The 19,018-nt window shown below is 43.0% G+C and overlaps 2 protein-coding genes across 6 annotated transcripts in view; both read left to right on the top strand.

The window, feature by feature from the left end:
- The first annotated feature begins 1,606 nt into the window (after nt 1–1,606).
- Nucleotides 1,607–14,077, top strand: LOC127001246 (probable caffeoyl-CoA O-methyltransferase 2). 4 transcript variants are annotated; one of them, XM_050865542.1, is made up of 6 exons: nt 1,609–1,758; nt 4,415–4,488; nt 4,656–4,779; nt 5,660–5,771; nt 6,697–6,833; nt 13,284–14,077. In XM_050865542.1, exons 2-6 carry the CDS (start codon nt 4,424–4,426, stop codon nt 13,506–13,508), a joined length of 663 nt encoding a protein of 220 aa, XP_050721499.1. In that variant the 5' UTR covers nt 1,609–1,758; nt 4,415–4,423; the 3' UTR covers nt 13,509–14,077. The 4 variants fall into 4 exon arrangements, with proteins under 4 accessions (XP_050721501.1, XP_050721500.1, XP_050721499.1 ...); XM_050865544.1 differs by lacking the exons at nt 5,660–5,771; nt 6,697–6,833 and adding an exon at nt 11,580–11,691 and having other exon boundaries at nt 1,607–1,758; nt 13,147–14,077; XM_050865543.1 differs by lacking the exon at nt 6,697–6,833 and having other exon boundaries at nt 1,607–1,758; nt 13,147–14,077.
- Nucleotides 14,078–16,259: 2,182 nt separating this feature from the next.
- LOC127001239 (sodium-coupled monocarboxylate transporter 1-like) overlaps nt 16,260–19,018 on the top strand; it is an 85,489-nt gene continuing 82,730 nt past the window's right edge. For both annotated transcript variants that reach the window (XM_050865530.1, XM_050865524.1), the window contains exon 1: nt 16,260–16,513. The gene's annotated coding sequence lies outside the window, so the exon portion shown is untranslated. The remainder of the gene's footprint in view (nt 16,514–19,018) is intronic.

Here is a 19,018-nt window from a genome sequence, read left to right as displayed (position 1 = left end):
GGCAATACAAGACGGACGCGCTCAGCTCCAGAAAACTTGCCGCGAGGAGGGCTCCCAGACCCAGACCCAGACCAAAAATGCAGCCGAGCCCGTATTGCCGACTAGCAATTGCCAGGTGTAAAGCCACCTTAAGAACTTGCTTCGATCTTGGCTCCGCTGAGTTGGCATGCCGAGCGCGTGATAAGGAACACTTGTACCTTGGAAATGATCATGATGACTGCTGATGCTCCCACACCCGCTGCCACCGGCCCACTTTTTTTCTTTTTTTTTACGTGTAAGCCTATTGCGCCGGTAGGCTCTCTTGAGGGGCCTGGATGGTAGTCGCCCCCAGCCCGTCGTGGCGCAGGCAAGTATTTACAGTGGTGCCATCTTCTCTGCTGCTACTATTGCTACTACTACTCCACACCATTAACTACAGACCATTATTTATTGACTTGCATCTCATCACAAAACTCTACATTTGTTTTCAAAATCATCATCAGACCTTCTTTCGAAGCACTGCTCCTCAACTCGGTGCCCACATTCTCACGCGGAGCGGCTCTCATGACTCTTCCCCAAGGCCACAGAGAAGATGAACCGGGTTTTCATGGGCGATTTTCACGCTCAAGATGCAGAAGTCCGGTAAATCTGTCATTGGACCACTACACAGTTCATGAAAATCCCAGCAGCTTCTCGAGAGCCTTTTCAAACAGTAGTGGCGGAGGTAATCGAATACTCGTAATCGATTACTATCTGAATAATATTAAGTGCAGTTGAGTATTTTTACAGTAATAGAATTCTTGAAATGATTACTACAGTAGATTTATATAAACGTTTAAGTTACCGGTAAATGTTTCTCTGAGAAATAAAGGAAAACTTGAGTATATGCTCGGAACGTTTTCTTTGATGCCACTGGGTGCATGCAGGGCATAACTATGCAGTGCACCCTTCATCTGTAGGTTCATATAATGAAGCTTTTGATCTATGAAGAGGTTTCTTGAATAGTATTCCAAATCAGAGAAAGAAGTGGCTAATGAAAACAAAAGCTGAAATGCCAGGATTTTTCTCTTTTTCTACACTCCCACACATCCATCCAAAGAGGTACCCCACTGGCTAAGTGCGTTATGGGAGGCTCGCCTATCAGGCAAGTCAGCATTACAAAGCGTGACTTGGAAAATGAGCAACAAGCAGCGAGGGGGCACGAACCCGTCCAGTGGCGGCAGGGTGCCGGGTGCAGGGTGCAGGGTGCCGGGTGCAGGGTGCCGGGTGTCGGGTGCAAGGTGTCGGGTGTCGGGTGTGAGGTGCTGCGGTGAGAGGGGCACTGGAAAAACACAAACCCATAATATCAGAATCAAGAAATCGTAAAGATAATCGATTGCTAATCGATTCCTTTTCGGCAAAGTAATCAGAATCGGGACTACTGGCACTTGTGGCATCGCCCACCACCACCCAACTGAGGTGCCGATGCGCTTCAGTATTGATGCACAGGTTCTTCACTAAACACAAATGTCTACCAAACTATTTAACGTGAAAAAAAAAATACACACGAACTAAAAGACCAGCCAATAGCAGTCTATCGATACTGGGTGGAATCTAGCGGATCTACAAAGGAGCAATATCGGGGATCGATAGGCGACACATGGCACCACTGACGTACTCCAGGGCGGGTGCCCGGCAGCCCGCCGCCAAGGTCCCTCACTCAGGCTCATTGACTCGCAGCTCTTCACGCGGGAACATCCGGGCTCCTTCCTCCCTCTCTCACTCTCTGCCCACTCACAAGTACGTGCAATTTTGAAAGTAGTAGTAGTAGTAGTGCGGGCGGCAGTAGAAGTAGCTACCAATCTTACAGTAGAAGTGTTAGCAGGTACAGTAGTAGTAGTAGTAGTAGTGCGGGCGGCAGTAGAAGTAGCTACCAATCTTATAGTAGAAGTGTTAGCAGGTACAGTAGTAGTAGTAGTAGTAGTAGTAGTAGTAGTAGTGCGGGCGGCAGTAGAAGTAGCTACCAATCTTACAGTAGAAGTGTTAGCAGGTACAGTAGTAGTAGTAGTAGTAGTAGTAGTAGTGCGGGCGGCAGTAGAAGTAGCTACCAATCTTACAGTAGAAGTGTTAGCAGGTACAGTCATAGCTGGGCGTTATCGCGATAAGTTATCGCGATACTTTATCGCTGATAACAAAATCGGGTTATCGGCAATCCGCTACTTATTCAAATATTTATCGGTATATTCGTTACTTTTGTAACCAATCTAGCGACAATTGCTACTTTTTTACGCCTCTCAGAAAAAAAAACGTTGTCTCCCTACTGCGCATGCGTGGCCCGGTGTTGTATGAAAAAACTTCGGGGTATGAAATATCTTCGGTGAAGAGATTTCATACTTAGATCATCAACATTAAAATACTAGGTTATTTTTTTGTTACTCAGAAATCAATATATCAAAGAGAAAAAACATTTAACTTTTCCCAAAAAACGATTATTCACTGCCTCAAATTTGATATTCCATATTCGTTTGTGAGCATGCCATGGTATTGAAGGCACCCGTTGTTGTGTTATTTGGTGTCCCATCGTCAAAAGTTGGCGCTTTTGTTTACAAACACTGGTCTCTCGTGAACTGTGCATGCTCAGACCAGTAAGCGTAGACCTGCATAGTCTCACAAAGCTTTTTTACACATTAAGAGTTGCTGGAAAGCTGAATCAGACATACAGTACCACTATCCTCGCTGTTTCTAGAACGACACTCTGTACATATAAATACAACTCGTACAGTGTCGTTCTAGAAAAAGCGAGGATGGTGGTAGTGGTACTGTATTCCAGCAACTCTTAATTACGGTTAAAAAGCTTTGTGAGACTGTACAGGTCTACGCTTGCTGGTCTGAGCATGCACAGTTCACGAGAGACTAGTGTTTGTAAACAAAAGCGCCAACTTTTAACGGTGGGGACACCAAATAACACAAGACCGGTTCAGGCGTTTCTAGTATTACCGTCCATAGGTACGTGTCAACGTGTGGTTTTCAGGTTTTGTAAGTTTTCTAAAATACAGATAATGAAAATTTGAATTCATCTATGTTTTTCTATCTGAAATATCAATATAGTATCGTTTTCGCCTATCGGACTTATCGCTAGATAGTATCGGAATTGTGGGCTTATAACGGGTATCGCTTATCGCCTATATTTGTATTTCCAGTTAACGAATATCGGTTATCACCGATAAGGTTTTTCATTATCAGTTATCGGTTATCGGGAATAAGTTTTCTGTTATCGTGCCCAGCTATGGGTACAGTAGTAGTAGTAGTAGTAGTAGTAGTAGTGCGGGCGGCAGTAGAAGTAGCTACCAATCTTATAGTAGAAGTGTTAGCAGGTACAGTAGTAATAGTAGTAGTAGTAGTAGTAGTAGTAGTAGTAGTAGTAGTAGTAGTAGTAGTACCGTAAAACGGGAGTAATTTGGGACATTAGGGGTAATTTGGGACGAGTGAATTAATTATGTAGGTGATTAATTAGAGGATTCCAAATAATTAAAACCTTCACTTTAGGACCTGTAGAGGGTAGGGTTCAAAATTCCCTAAAATTTTATAAAATAAAACTCAAATATTTAAATGTCCTTCCACATTCTGCCCTTGAAATGTGGACCTTTAAACCCACGATCTGCATGAAGGAAACACTTTAGTTCTTCTACACGATTTGTTGTACAGATGCAGACCAGAAACTTAGAGGCCAGAATCCTTGTCCTATGAGGTAAGTTTGCAGACGTGTTTTACGGATCTGAGCTGAATGCATTTTGTGAAAAATGTCACACAACAACTCCGGGTAATTTGGGACGGGATGACGTAAAAACGCTTTTCTTAGATTTTTTTTAGTATATTAAGCCCCTTGACGTTGGGGTATATGGACAAATGAAGAGGAAGTGGTACAAAGTTCTCACAAAGTTCATTATCCCAAAATTACCAAAAAATTGACCCAAATTACCCCGTTTTACGGTAGTAGTAGTAGTAGTAGTAGTAGTAGGAATAGTAGTAGTAGTAGCAATAGTAGGAGTAGTAGTAATAGTAGCAAAAGTAGGAGTAGTAGTAGTAGAAGTGCTAGCAGAGACAGTAGTAGTAGTAGTATTCGGTATGGTAGTTTTCACTTCACGTGTGTTCACGTACGTTTAGGGATCAAGCACGTACCTAAGGCACGTACTACGCTGCCGGCGCCGCGTTCAGGAGGACGCGGGTTCGAGTCCTGCCCGCCGCACAGCTGGGATTTATTAGTCACCGCCGAGTGGCAATACTACTCACATGCTGCCCTCAAGACCATCCAACAACCTGCTGGACCCTAGATTACCTCTCCAAAGAGAGGCTCACAGATGAGCTCCGGGGGGTAGCGTGAGCAAGGCGGCGCTACTATAAACACTTGCCTGCGCCTGATGCAAGACAAACTGAAACCTTTTCTATTTTTTTCCAGACAATCACGATGGACCTTAAGAGTTTTGGGAATAAAAATGCGTTGGTGAAATACACAGTGGACCATTCCCTCAGGTGAGTTAACTAAAGCTCACACAAACGTGAAGATCCGCGCGACCTTCCCCTCTTGCCTGTGTTCCAACTTGTGTATGTTACTCGCATATCCTGCATTTTCATCTCTTTTGTGCACTCAATGAGACTCCACGAACGCGGCTCCTCAGCACCTCGTCCTCTCCCCGCAGACTGACGGACGCCCAGAAGGCGCTGAACGCGGCCACCCTCAAGCTGCCGCGGCACGCGATGCTCGGGGCGCCGGAAGCCCTGCAGCTCAACGCCAACCTGATACGGGCCATCGGCGGGAAGAAGGTAGGGGCCGCGTTGCCACATTATCGTATTAACCACATATCGTATCTATCATCTTTATGCCTCAAACTCTCGTACCTACACAAGTAACGTGAGAAAATCAAAGTTGGTCTTAAAACAGTTTAATATTGATGTTTTTCGTTTTATGATGTTTTAGTTATCGGTCAGCAAGTAATAAAATGAAGTGCGATGAGTACGATAATTTGGCAACGCTGGGTAGGGGCCGCGTATAAGCAGCTATTAACCATTACGAGGCTACTTTGGCTTTTCAATTCCATTTTTGGGACGGAGTTAGAAGTGTTGGATTTTCACAGTTGACAAAATAGGAGCTCATTCGTAAAAAGTAATAAGACGAATCAGCCACGCTATTGTTGATGAATACCTACACGACATTAAAGGAATTGTTATGCACGGAAGTCTCCATATCATTCAAGAGTCACGAGGCAATACAATTCTGTTAAACTTGCCGTTCTCAGCAAGCAGGAGAGTCACAAGCTGGCGGCTTTGTCATACTCAGGCTCCTACTCGCTCGTCCGCGGCCTGTTCATACTTCGTTATTCTTGTGCTTCGTAAGAACATATTTGTTGACCTGAACCTTTTATTGAACAAACTACCAAGTTATAGAATCAGGGGATCGTCTTGACAGTCATATTCCCAACACTGAGCTCCTCAAAGCTGTCTCGTACACTCCCACGATTCCTGGACACATGCTACAACGACAAATAAAAAATAATCACCTACCAGGAACTCAATACCGTAACAATTAGTGTAGATTCAGCCCCAAAGTTGTGTTGATTCATAACGTACGGGAAAGGTACGGGGTGGGGGCATACACCCGACACGGGGACGAAGAGCGTGACTAAGGTGCGCGGTGCCTCCACAGGTGCTGGATGTCGGGGTGTACACTGGCGCTAGTACACTGTCGGCGGCCCTGGCGCTGCCCCCCGACGGTGAGGTGCACGCCATGGACATCGACGAAGAGAATATGAAAGTTGGTAAGGAACTCGGCGATGTGTGTATGTGTGTGTGTGTGTGTGTGTGTGTGTGTGTTTACCTAGTTGTAGTTCTACAGGGCCTGGGCTTCCGCTCGTGTGGTCCCGTGTGTGTGTGTGTGTGTGTGTGTGTGTGTGTATATATATATATATATATATATATATATATATATATATATATATATATATATATATATATATATATATATATATATATTTTTTTTTTTTTTTTTTTTTTTGTCTCTCAAGCATCTTTCTTTTCTCAATTTTTTTACTGTCCTCGTGTGTTGCTGGTGTTTCTTCCTTCTCGTAGTAGTAACTCCTCATTGTCTACTTCTTCCATTTTATTCCATAATTTATAAATTTGTATTAGGTCTCCCCTTCCTCTTCTTTGTTCCAATGTTGGTCCATCTTCATATGACAATCCCTCCAGTTCTTGAACCATTTCGTTGCCATCCTTTGTATTCTTTCAACTTTTTTTTACGTGTTTCTTCTTATGAGGAGACCATACAGTTTCCGCATATTCTAGTTTTGGTCTAATCATAGTGGTATATATTATGTTTTTCATCATATCCTTATCCATGTAGTGGAATGCCATACGAGGGTAGACAAGGCCCTTGTATATGGACAGCATCTGTGGATCTTGGACAGAGCTTGGATTGAGCTGTCTCCGTCTGAGGTCACTAGAGTTGCCAGACCATGTGTGGGTAAAGCCATGTTTCTTGATATCACTCAGGCATCTGGTTAATCGTTTCCGTTTCCTTCATTGCTATGTACAATGCGATCAGATTCCTTCTTTCTTCCATGCTTTTTAAGATTAATGCTGTAACTGCCATCCGTGGTTCTACATGACCATCGCAGACAGCAAGCAGTGACGACCCCTCAGCCGCACCGTGTTAGGGACTTAACGAATCCCTTCTCCCCGCAGGCAAGCCCTTCTGGGAGCAGGACGGCGTGGCGCACAAGATCCACGTCCACATCGGGGCTGCCTCCGCCACCCTGCAGCGGTTCATCGACGAGGGCCAGGCGGGCACCTTCGACTTCGCCTTCATCGACGCGGACAAGGTGAACTACACCCAGTACTTAGAGCAGTGCCTGGTGCTGGTGCGGCGCGGCGGCATCATCGCCTTCGACAACACTCTTTGGAACGGCGCAGTGCTTGACCCCAGCGACCAGAAGCCCGATACGGTGGCCCTGAGGAAGCTGAACGAGAAGCTGAAGGATGATCCGCGCATCGATCTGTCTTTCCTCAATGTCGGCGACGGTCTGTCTCTCTGTTTCGTCAAGTAGTGATTTGGAATGTTGATACACGTTTTATTCCATCCTATCTTTGTTTATTCACGGGATCATGAGGGCGCTGTAAACACAAATAGCTGAACACGATGGTATGGTCAGAGAGAGGAGTTGGAGATGAAGGAATTTAAGTCACATTAGTATATACCAAGTTGTATGAGCGACACACACACACACACACACACACACACACAACACACATACACATACAACACACACAACAAACAAACAAACAAACAAACACACACACACACACACACACACACACAACACACACACAACAAACAAACAAACAAACAAACACACACACACACACACACACACACACACACACACACACACACACACACACTGTATAATCCATGCGAGTCAATGAATGGGTTTCATCAATGTTCTTCAAACTTTTTCAACGTCGTCCACCCCGGGGTAAATGTTTAAGAAATCTGTCCACCCTAACTTTCCAACTGCTGTAATACCTCACATTCCTGATCTTATATATCTAATTCTAAAGCCTACGGCAGGAGAAAAAGACGGTGTATCTATCATTTTTGTATTTAAACTATTTATTCCTCTGAATCGACACGATTTCATAATAAAATTGTAGTCTACCGGTAAATTGTAAACATATTCAAAATAAATATACATCTGTGATTAATAAACTAATTTGCTCAAATGTTTTACTTCCTCTTCCAAAACCTAATAAATTAAAATCAGAATTTCACCATTGCGGATATGCCTATAGGCGGGAACAAGTTGAATTCACTTTCATTTGTATATTTGTTAATGGTCAGCCATTCGTTTTAATAGTTACTCATGAACAATATATGTAAAGGAATAAAAAAAGATACCTATGAAGCTCAGCTCATGATAAGATGCACAAAACTTACAAGAGAAATTATAAAACAATATGGCCTATATTTTGAGCTAGTAAGAGATCACAAACCCTTTTCATCTATGAACAAACTCAGTGGCTGGATGGTGTTGCATTTTCTCTGCTATGAACATAAATCGAGGCCTTGGACGATTATCCTGTGCAATCCTCATGAGGGGATCCAAATTCAGAATGGCGTTCCTTTTCCTTGTCTTGATTAAAACCAAGCTTGAGAAACCCTGCTCACATAAATATGATGTTGGCATCTGCACAAACATGGATGTAGCTAGCTCAGCTGGCTCCCTGTACTCTGGAACGTGAAGCAGGGAAACCCACAAGTCCAAGGGGCGAGCAAATGTTTGGAAAGCTGCTTCTTGACAGTAACCAACTTTAAGCTTTAATAAGACATCAGAATCTTTTGTTCCATCATTTGAAAATGTATTAAGTGCCCACATGTTGGAGGTCAAGCTGTCATTCTCCCTGTCTGTAAAATGAAAATCGAGGTTTTCCTGCATCAGATCCAGTGACTTCTCTGATTCATGCAAATGATGCTCCCAGCCACACTCTTTCATATAGTTATCGAATACCTCAAAATGAGAAAAAAAAACATCTTTGCTACATAGTTTTTCCATATTTCTTTCACCTTCAGTTTGAATCCATTTACTTTACCGATACTTGTAAAAATATCTACCACTCCTTTGCCTTGCCATGGATGACAGATTTGCCAGCCAGAATGTGTCCTGACACATGCCACGGGGTGAAGCCAGCACTGTACTGAGGTAGAGGGGCTAATCACACTGACGTGCTTTCTTGATGTATAAATAAAAACCCACACTGACAGACGATAGAGTTACATTTTTAACCAAACAGTTTCGGCCCTGAAGATGGTGGCAGTGTCCACCGAAACTGTTTGGTTAAAAATAAGGGTTGTATTGCTAAACATTTCGTCGCCCAAGTTCACCTATTCGACAAGGCTTTCATAGGAGTTCTGGGAATTTTCAGGGGTAGTTTTATGACCCTGGTGGTAGTTTGACCCTTCTTCTGTACCATGAACCTAAAGAAACACTCATTAGAATCCGACTGACCCCCTCTTTGACCTTTAGAAATAGCTGATGTGAGAACCAAAAGTGCCTCATAATACCAACCTAACTCTTTCGTCTGCCAGTGTGGGTTGTTACTTATACAGCATTGTACTGTTTCTCTTTTCTACTTCAACAACCGGCATGAAGCATTGATGTCGTCCACCTCCTGCCCACCTCAAGACAGCCGTCCACCCCACATCTTAACCCGGTAGCTGCGGGGGTCATGTTTCTTAGGTTAGGTTAGGTTAGGTTAGGTTAGGTTACTATCCATATCAGACGCTATGACATACCGTTTTTCGCACATATCTTTCAAACGAAGACTCGGATCAGCATGGGGCTTTGTCACAGACTGTTTCACACATTCCGCTAATTTTTGACGCTATTGTGCAATGCCAGATACGGTTGATTATGGTGTTTACTCTTGACTGTGATGGCAAAACCTGCGTGAGCCACTTACACATTCGAACAGGTGAGGCGTGACGTGTTTGTGACGTGTATCCACCTCCTACCTCCACCCCTGGCTTCCCCTACTCCCATCCCTCCTTTTCCCTCCTTCTCCACCGCACTCTCTCCCCCCGCCCTCTTTCTCCCCAATCTCTCTCTCTCTCTCTCTCTCTCTCTCTCTCTCTCTCTCTCTCTCTCTCTCTCTCTCTCTCTCTCTCTCTCTCTCTAAGAATAGCAGCCACATCCTTTTCCAACCCAGGCGTTGTATAAGCCAGAGCAGAAAAAAAATTAGAGGATCAGAGGGAGCAAATGAATCAGCTAATTTGCGAAGCAGAATGGAGCGCGTGAATGCACCAGACAACGCTGGGAAAAGGTCTGTGGGCCATATTTTTAAACATTTCTGCGCCCAAGAACACGTAATTTACTAGTCTTTCGTGGGAGTTTAGGGCATTTCCAGGGGTACTCTTATGATCCTGGTGATAGTCTGAGCCTTCTTCTCTACCGTGAACCTAAAAGAACACTCATTAGAACTCGGTTAGCCTCCTTTTGGCCTTTGGAAATAGTTGGTGTGAGGGGCGGGAGCATCTGACAATACCAACCACAGACCCCGGGGAGACTAGAGGTGACTGGCGACGACGACGATGATGGTGATGATAATGGGGATGCATTATACTTTTACTAACAGAAAATTTGCATGTTGGATGTAGCCCTGACCTCTTAAAAGTGATTCACAAGAGCTTGATTGGAGGGAAATATTTCGTAAGATAGAGGAATCGATGATATTTCAGATACAAAAAAAATATTATTGGAATGTTGTTTTCCTTTCTAGCTAGGCCTCTTATAAAAGAAATACCAGTCCACTTGAAAATTATGAAGTTAAGTCATTCGAGAGAAGCGTTTTGAGCATCATTTTCCTCCGCTGCATCTGAAGGCCGCTCCGCTCAGGACCGAAGTAAGAACTTGCTTCGATCTTGGCTCCGCTGAGTTGGCATGCCGAGCGCGTGATAAGGAACACTTGTGTCATGGAAATGATCATGATGACTGCTGATGCTCCCACACCCGCTGCCACCGGCCCATTTTTTTTTTTTTTTTTTTTTTTTTTACGTGTAAGCCTATTGCGCCGGTAGGCTCTCTTGAGGGGCCTGGATGGTAGTCGCCCCCAGCCCGTCGTGGCGCAGGCAAGTATTTACAGTGGTGCCATCTTCTCTGCTGCTACTATTGCTACTACTACTCCACACCATTAACTACAGACCATTATTTATTGACTTGCATCTCATCACAAAACTCTACATTTGTTTTCAAAATCATCATCAGACCTACTTTCGAAGCACTGCTCCTCAACTCGGTGCCCACATTCTCACGCGGAGCGGCTCTCATGACTCTTCCCCAAGGCCACAGAGAAGATGAACCGGGTTTTCATGGGCGATTTTCACGCTCAAGATGCAGAAGTCCGGTAAATCTGTCATTGGACCACTACACAGTTCATGAAAATCCCAGCAGCTTCTCGAGAGCCTTTTCAAACAGTAGTGGCGGAGGTAATCGAATACTCGTAATCGATTACTATCTGAATAATATTAAGTGCAGTTGAGTATTTTTACATTAATAGAATTCTTGAAATGATTACTACAGTAGATTTATATAAACGTTTAAGTTACCGGTAAATGTTTCTCTGAGAAATAAAGGAAAACTTGAGTATATGCTCGGAACGTTTTCTTTGATGCCACTGGGTGCATGCAGGGCATAACTATGCAGTGCACCCTTCATCTGTAGGTTCATATAATGAAGCTTTTGATCTATGAAGAGGTTTCTTGAATAGTATTCCAAATCAGAGAAAGAAGTAGCTAATGAAAACAAAAGCTGAAATGCCAGGATTTTTCTCTTTTTCTACACTCCCACTGTCCCACACATCCATCCAAAGAGGTACCCCACTGGCTAAGTGCGTTATGGGAGGCTCGCCCATCAGGCAAGTCAGCATTACAAAGCGTGACTTGGAAAATGAGCAACAAGCAGCGAGGGGGCACGAACCCGTCCAGTGGCGGCAGACACGGGGACGAAGAGCGTGACTAAGGTGCGCGGACAGTCCGCGCACCTTAGGCACCGCTCAGCGCGGTGCCTCCACAGGTGCTGGATGTCGGGGTGTACACTGGCGCTAGTACACTGTCGGCGGCCCTGGCGCTGCCCCCCGACGGTGAGGTGCACGCCATGGACATCGACGAAGAGAATATGAAAGTTGGTAAGGAACTCGGCGATGTGTGTGTGTGTGTGTGTGTGTGTGTGTGTGTGTTTACCTAGTTGTAGTTCTACAGGGCCTGGGCTTCCGTGTGTGTGTGTGTGTGTGTGTGTGTGTATATATATATATATATATATATATATATATATATATATATATATATATATATATATATATATATATATATATATATATATATATATATATATATATATATATATATATATATATATATATATATATATATATATATATATATATATATATATATATATATATATATATATATATATATATATATATATATATATATATATATATATATATATATATATATATATATATATATATATATATATATATATATATATATATATATATATATATATATATATATATATATATATATATATATATATATATGTCTCTCAAGCATCTTTCTTTTCTCAATTTTTTTACTGTCCTCGTGTGTTGCTGGTGTTTCTTCCTTCTCGTAGTAGTAACTCCTCATTGTCTACTTCTTCCATTTTATTCCATAATTTATAAATTTGTATTAGGTCTCCCCTTCCTCTTCTTTGTTCCAATGTTGGTCGTCAAAGTAACGGCCTCGTGTTCAGGAGGACGCGAGTTCAATCCCCGCCCGGTACCACCAAGCTGGGATTTTTCAGCCGCCGCCGAGTGGCTTAAAACTACCCACATGCTGTCCAGAAGACCACCCATCAACCCGGACTCTAGATTCAAGGATCAAAAATGAGCTCTGGGAGGGCAGCATGAGCCAATGCAAGATGGCGCCACTATAAACACTCGCCTGCGCCAGAACGGGCTGGGCCGACCATCAGGACCCACCGGAATGAAGCCTTGGACCGACCATCAGGATCCACCGGGAAGAAGCCTACCGGCGCAATAGGCAGCAATGTAAAAAAAAAAAAAAAAAAAAAATCTTCATATGACAATCCCTCCAGTTCTTGAACCATTTCGTTGCCATCCTTTGTATTCTTTCAACTTTTTTTTTACGTGTTTCTTCTTATGAGGAGACCATACAGTTTCCGCATATTCTAGTTTTGGTCTAATCATAGTGGTATATATTATGTTTTTCATCATATCCTTATCCATGTAGTGGAATGCCATACGAGGGTAGACAAGGCCCTTGTATATGGACAGCATCTGTGGATCTTGGACAGAGCTTGGATTGAGCTGTCTCCGTCTGAGGCCACTAGAGTTGCCAGACCATGTGTGGGTAAAGCCATGTTTCTTGATATCACTCAGGCATCTGGTTAATCGTTTCCGTTTCCTTCATTGCTATGTACAATGCGATCAGATTCCTTCTTTCTTCTATGCTTTTTAAGATTAATGCTGTAACTGCCATCCGTGGTTCTACATGACCATCGCAGACAGCAAGCAGTGACGACCCCTCAGCCGCACCGTGTTAGGGACTTAACGAATCCCTTCTCCCCGCAGGCAAGCCCTTCTGGGAGCAGGACGGCGTGGCGCACAAGATCCACGTCCACATCGGGGCTGCCTCCGCCACCCTGCAGCGGTTCATCGACGAGGGCCAGGCCGGCACCTTCGACTTCACCTTCATCGACGCGGACAAGGTGAACTACACCCAATATTTAGAGCAGTGCCTGGTGCTCGTGCGAGGCGGCGGCATCATCGCCTTCGACAACACTCTTTGGAAGTGCGCAGTGCTTGACCCCAGCGACCAGAAGCCCGATACGGTGGCCCTGAGGAAGCTGAACGAGAAGCTGAAAGATGATCCGCGCATCGATCTGTCTTTCTTCAATGTCGACGACGGTTTGTCTCTCTGTTTCGTCAAGTAGTGATTTGGAATGTTGATACACGTTTTATTCCATCCTATCTTTGGGCCAGGTCGACAGTCCAACACAGAGTCATTGTAAGCGCCGAAACCAAACTTTATTCTCCACAATGATCCGTTATTTCTACTCAATACCAGATACTAAAGAGATTTCCTGTGTGGTTTTCTATAGTTTCCTTCTTTTTATATCAATGCCAAACACTATACAAGGAATTTTCATGGTATTTTGTGTTTGGTTGGGACGCTTACAAACTTGCTGTAATGGACTGTAAAACTGGTCCTTTGTTTATTCAAGAGATCATGAGGGCGCTGTAAACACAAATAGCTGAACACGATGGTATGGTCAGAGAGAGGAGTGGGAGATGAAGGAATTTAAGTCACATTAGTATATACCAAGTTGTATGAGCGACACACACACACACACACACACACACACACACACACACACACACACACACACACACACATACACATACAACACACACAACAAACAAACAAACAAACACACACACACACACACACACACACACACACACACACACACACACACACACACACACACACACACACACACACACACACTGTATAATCCATGCGAGTCAATGAATGGGTTTCATCAATGTTCTTCAAACTTTTTCAACGTCGTCCACCCCGGGGTAAATCTTTAAGAAATCTGTCCACCCTAACTCTCCAACTGCTGTAATACCTCACATTCCTGATCTTATATATCTAATTATAAAGCCTACGGCAGGAGAAAAAGACGGTGTATCTATCAATTTTGTATTCTAACTATTTATTCCTCTGAATCGACACGATTTCATAATAAAATTGTAGTCTACTGGTAAATTGTAAACATATTCAAAATAAATATACATCTGTGATTAATAAACTAATTTGCTCAAATGTTTTACTTCCTCTTCCAAAACCTAATAAATTAAAATCAGAATTTCACCATTGCGGATATGCCTATAGGCGGGAACAAGTTGAATTCACTTTCATTTGTATATTTGTTAATGGTCAGCCATTCGTTTTAATAGTTACTCATGAACAATATATGTAAAGGAATAAAAAAAGATACCTATGAAGCTCAGCTCATGATAAGATGCACAAAACTTACAAGAGAAATTATAAAACAATATGGCCTATATTTTGAGCTAGTAAGAGATCACAAACCCTTTTCATCAATGAACAAACTCAGTGGCTGGATGGTGTTGCATTTTCTCTGCTATGAGCATAAATCGAGGCCTCGGACGATTATCCAGTGCAATCCTCATGAGGGGATCCAAATTCAGAATGGCGTTCCTTTTCCTTGTCTTGATTAAAACCAAGCTTGAGAAACCCTACTCACATAAATATGATGTTGGCATCTGCACAAACATGGATGTAGCTAGCTCAGCTAGCTCCCTGTACTCTGGAACGTGAAGCAGGGAGACCCACAAGTCCAAGGGGCGAGCAAATGTTTGGAAAGCTGCTTCTTGACAGTAACCAACTTTAAGCTTTAATAAGACATCAGAATCTTTTGTTCCATCATTTGAAAATGTATTAAGTGCCCACATGTTGGAGGTCAAGCTGTCATTCTCCCTGTCTGTAAAATGAAAATCGAGGTTTTCCTGCATCAAATCAAGGTGTTTGATGATCAGTTCACACAACGGTACATCCAGTGACTTCTCTGATTCATGCAAATGATGCTCCCAGCCACACTCTTTCATATAGTTATCGAATACCTCAAAATGAGAAAAAAAACACCTTTGCTGCATAGTTTTTCCATATTTCTTTCACCTTCAGTTTGAATCCATTTACTTTACCGATACTTGTAAAAATATCTACCACTCCTTTGCCTTGCCATGGATGACAGATTTGCCAGCCAGAATGTGTCCTGACACATGCCACGGGGTGAAGCCAGCACTGTACTGAGGTAGAGGGGCTAATCACACTGACGTGCTTTCTTGATGTATAAATAAAAACCCACACTGACAGACGATAGAGTTACATTTTTAACCAAACAGTTTCGGCCCTGAAGATGGTGGCAGTGTCCACCGAAACTGTTTGGTTAAAAATAAGGGTTGTATTGCTAAACATTTCGTCGCCCAAGTTCACCTATTCGACAAGGCTTTCATAGGAGTTCTGGGAATTTTCAGGGGTAGTTTTATGACCCTGGTGGTAGTTTGACCCTTCTTCTGTACCATGAACCTAAAGAAACACTCATTAGATCCGATTGACCCCCTCTTTGACCTTTAGAAATAGCTGATGTGAGAACCAAAAGTGCCTCATAATACCAACCTAACTCTTTCGTCTGCCAGTGTGGGTTGTTACTTATACAGCATTGTACTGTTTCTCTTTTCTACTTCAACAACCGGCATGAAGCATTGATCTCGTCCACCTCCTGCCCACCTCAAGACAGCCGTCCACCCCACATCTTAACCCTGTCCAGCCTAAGGTGAACCATCCACCCAGTTTGAATGCACTGGGTTACATATATACTTACGGAAGAAAAAAAAACACGACTTAATAAGCAGGAAGATATTAAAAGCTGAAAATAAAATACCCGATGAATCAAGTGATCGACCTAACAACTATGGCTGATGATCCCGCGCTAAGAATATTCTATCTACCTATCTACCTCTTATCGGGAAAGAAGCGTCACATGAACGGTGAGTCAGGTCTTGCATGGTGTAGGAGGCCCCGCCCACCGCCCGCCCCTCGCCCCGCCCATGACTCGCCTCGCATATACCCGGGGTTGCAGCGGCCGGGACTCAGACGGCGGGGCATTAGTGGAGAGAGTACTATCGCTGTGAGTGGTCTGTGTTGCACCCAGCCCCTTACACACTCAACGCACGCAAACCGACACACACACACACACACACATATGCGCGGTTTAGTAAAGTTACATGTTTCTTGCGGTGCGTGGAGAGGGTCGTAGCGTGTGAGGTGCGGTGTGAGGTCTCTTACCTGTAATTGCGGTTACCGGTGTCACACGTGCGCGCAGGTAGACTTACGACGCTACTGATGGTAAGTATGCATGTGTGTGTGTGTGTGTGTGTGTGTGTGTGTGTGTGTGTGTGTTTTAAGTTCTTGAAGCATCATAAGCAGTAAAACACGAATGACAGAATGAATTACAGACTTTTACACACACACACACACACACACACACACACACACACACACATATGAGTAATCTGTAGTACTTTATAGTTACTCAGAAATTACAACATTATGGGTTAGTAGTATCCTTATCGCATAAAATCACATACTCAGACCGGAAACAGAGAGTCATGAAAAAAGTGTGCAGTGAAGTGTGTGTGTGTGTGTGTGTGTGTGTGTGTGTGTGTGTGTGTTGTAAAGCTGTGGTCAATAAACTACTACTACTATTACTACTACTACTGTATGCGTGTGTGTGTGTGTGTGTGTGTGTGTGTGTGTGTGTGTGTGTGTGTGTGTGTGTCCTTTACCTCCCAAAACCTAGCCAGTGAGTCACATAAAAAGGAAAGTCAAAACAATAGCGGAAAACATCGTTGTGAAAATACTAAACAGACTCTCACGGATACACGAGAGAGAAGGGAGAAGAAAACAGAAGGAGAGGAGAGGATCGTCAAGCTGGCTCGTTGGGTAGCAAGTTAGTTTTGATTATAGTGTTTTTGTTTCGCTACACTGATAATTTATGAGACTTGGGAGAGCTTACGGCCGCTCTTCCCTTTTCAATCAATGTTCAGGCGTACTTTACACCACCGTACTCAGAGCATAGTATTTACCTGTATCTGACGCCTACACATTTGATAAGGCTTTAGGAGAGTTTGTGTTTGCATTTCCATGGATACTTTTACGAGCCCGGTGATAGTCTGACAAGCCTTCTGCACCATGGACGGGGAAAACACGCATGAGAACCAGACTAATCTCCTTTGTGGACTTTGGAAATAGTTGTTGTTGGACCCAAAAGCGTCGGAGAATCCTTTGGTAGAGGACTTACCGTTGCCCGATTATCGTACTCAGAGCATAGTATTTACAGGTTTCTGACGCCTAGCTATTCCCAAGAAACATCAGGATCTATCTCTTTTAACGATAACTATAAATGAGTTTCGTTTTTGGAGCCCAGAAGACAGTTTTGGGGGTAGGAAGTCGGGAAATATAAGCGGCTGGTTGCGATTGTCGTACTCAGCCGCTTATATTTCCCGGCTTCCTACCCACAAACTGTCTTCTGGGCTCCTATAACGAAACTCATTTATAGTTATCGTTAAAAGAGTTAGAGCCTGATGTTACTTTACACCCTTCGCACTTTAGACTTTCTAGTGTGTAAGTTAAGTTGTTAGGTTGTAGTCGTACCGAAATTGACCTCTTTTTTGGTCACTCTTCTTAACTCTTTTTTTTTTTTTATATATACTGTAGGAGCAGTGATTTGCAAGGTTTTTTCTCATTATTGTTTTTTTTTGGCCTTTGAACTGTTCACTAAAAAAAAAAATTAATTCAGACCATCACCACCACCTCAAGTAACACCACCATTATCATCCTCACCACCACCACCACCTAATAGTTCTAAACCATCTAAAATACGACAACCACTATACTATCTGTCCCTACTACTACTACTACTACTAACCACCGCGCTAACCACTGCATCCCGGAGGCTCATAATAGTGTAGGATACCTTAATAAGCAAGCTGTCTCCACATGTTTTCCTTGACAGCATTTCGCACTAAATAGCACAGTGAGCGTATTCAATATAACCAAAAGTTCCTGATTTGGTTCATTGGTACTAAAACGGCAACTCTGAAGGACACATATTCCCAAACACTTCTGAGCATTTTTTTTTTTTTTTTTACAACAAAGGAGACGGCTCAAGGGCAATAAAAAGTGGGAAAAAAAAGCAAAGCCCGCTATTCGCCGCTCCCATAACAGACAATAGTAAAGAATAGCCAAAAGAGAGGTCAATTTCGGGTGGAGAGGCGTCTTGATACTCAATACATCTATCTGAAAAGTCTGTCGTAGATTGAAAAAAGATACACCAAACAAATGAAACCAAGAAATATGAGTGGAAAAAGAGTTTAAGAGGGGAACACATATGGAAAAAGGAAAATCAAAATACTGAATCTTGAGCTACACTAGACTTATAGCATCGGAATGTGTCGGAATAAGATCAGAACCTCTTTAACACATGCCAAAGATATAGAAAAAAATATATCTCGAGCAAATAAAAGCAAGCATCGGAATGTGTCAGAATAAGATCAGAACCTCTTTAACACATGCCAAAGATATAGAAAAAAATATATCTCAAGCAAATAAAAGCAAGCATCGGAAAGTGTCAGAATAAGATCAGAACCTATTTAACACATGCCAAAGATATAGAAAAAAATATATCTCGAGCAAATTAAAGCAAGGAACACGCGAGGAAAAAGAAGTTAGGGAGAGAAAACATGAAAACAAGGAGATTCAATGACCCTAGTGGAAGTGTGACAAGGTTTCTGAGCAGTGGACGGAAGAACACTCACGATATCTCGACTAATCTTCTCTGTAGCCTTTGAA

The sequence above is a fragment of the Eriocheir sinensis genome, chromosome 20, assembly GCF_024679095.1.
Source record: "Eriocheir sinensis breed Jianghai 21 chromosome 20, ASM2467909v1, whole genome shotgun sequence".
In the NCBI taxonomy this organism is placed as follows: domain Eukaryota; kingdom Metazoa; phylum Arthropoda; class Malacostraca; order Decapoda; family Varunidae; genus Eriocheir; species Eriocheir sinensis.
The sequence above is the reverse complement of the archived record's forward strand: the minus strand, read 5'-3'. Positions and strand labels throughout refer to the sequence as shown.

What these genes read in the sequence shown, in the direction of transcription:
- LOC127001246 (XM_050865544.1), top strand. Translation starts at nt 4,424, where the DNA reads ATGGACCTTAAGAGTTTTGGGAATAAAAATGCGTTGGTGAAATACACA. An exon ending in GGGCCATCGGCGGGAAGAAG is followed by an intron (nt 4,780 to 11,579) that starts GTAGGGGCCGCG and finishes GTGCCTCCACAG; the next exon opens with GTGCTGGATGTCGGGGTGTA. An exon ending in CGAAGAGAATATGAAAGTTG is followed by an intron (nt 11,692 to 13,146) that starts GTAAGGAACTCG and finishes TTCTCCCCGCAG; the next exon opens with GCAAGCCCTTCTGGGAGCAG.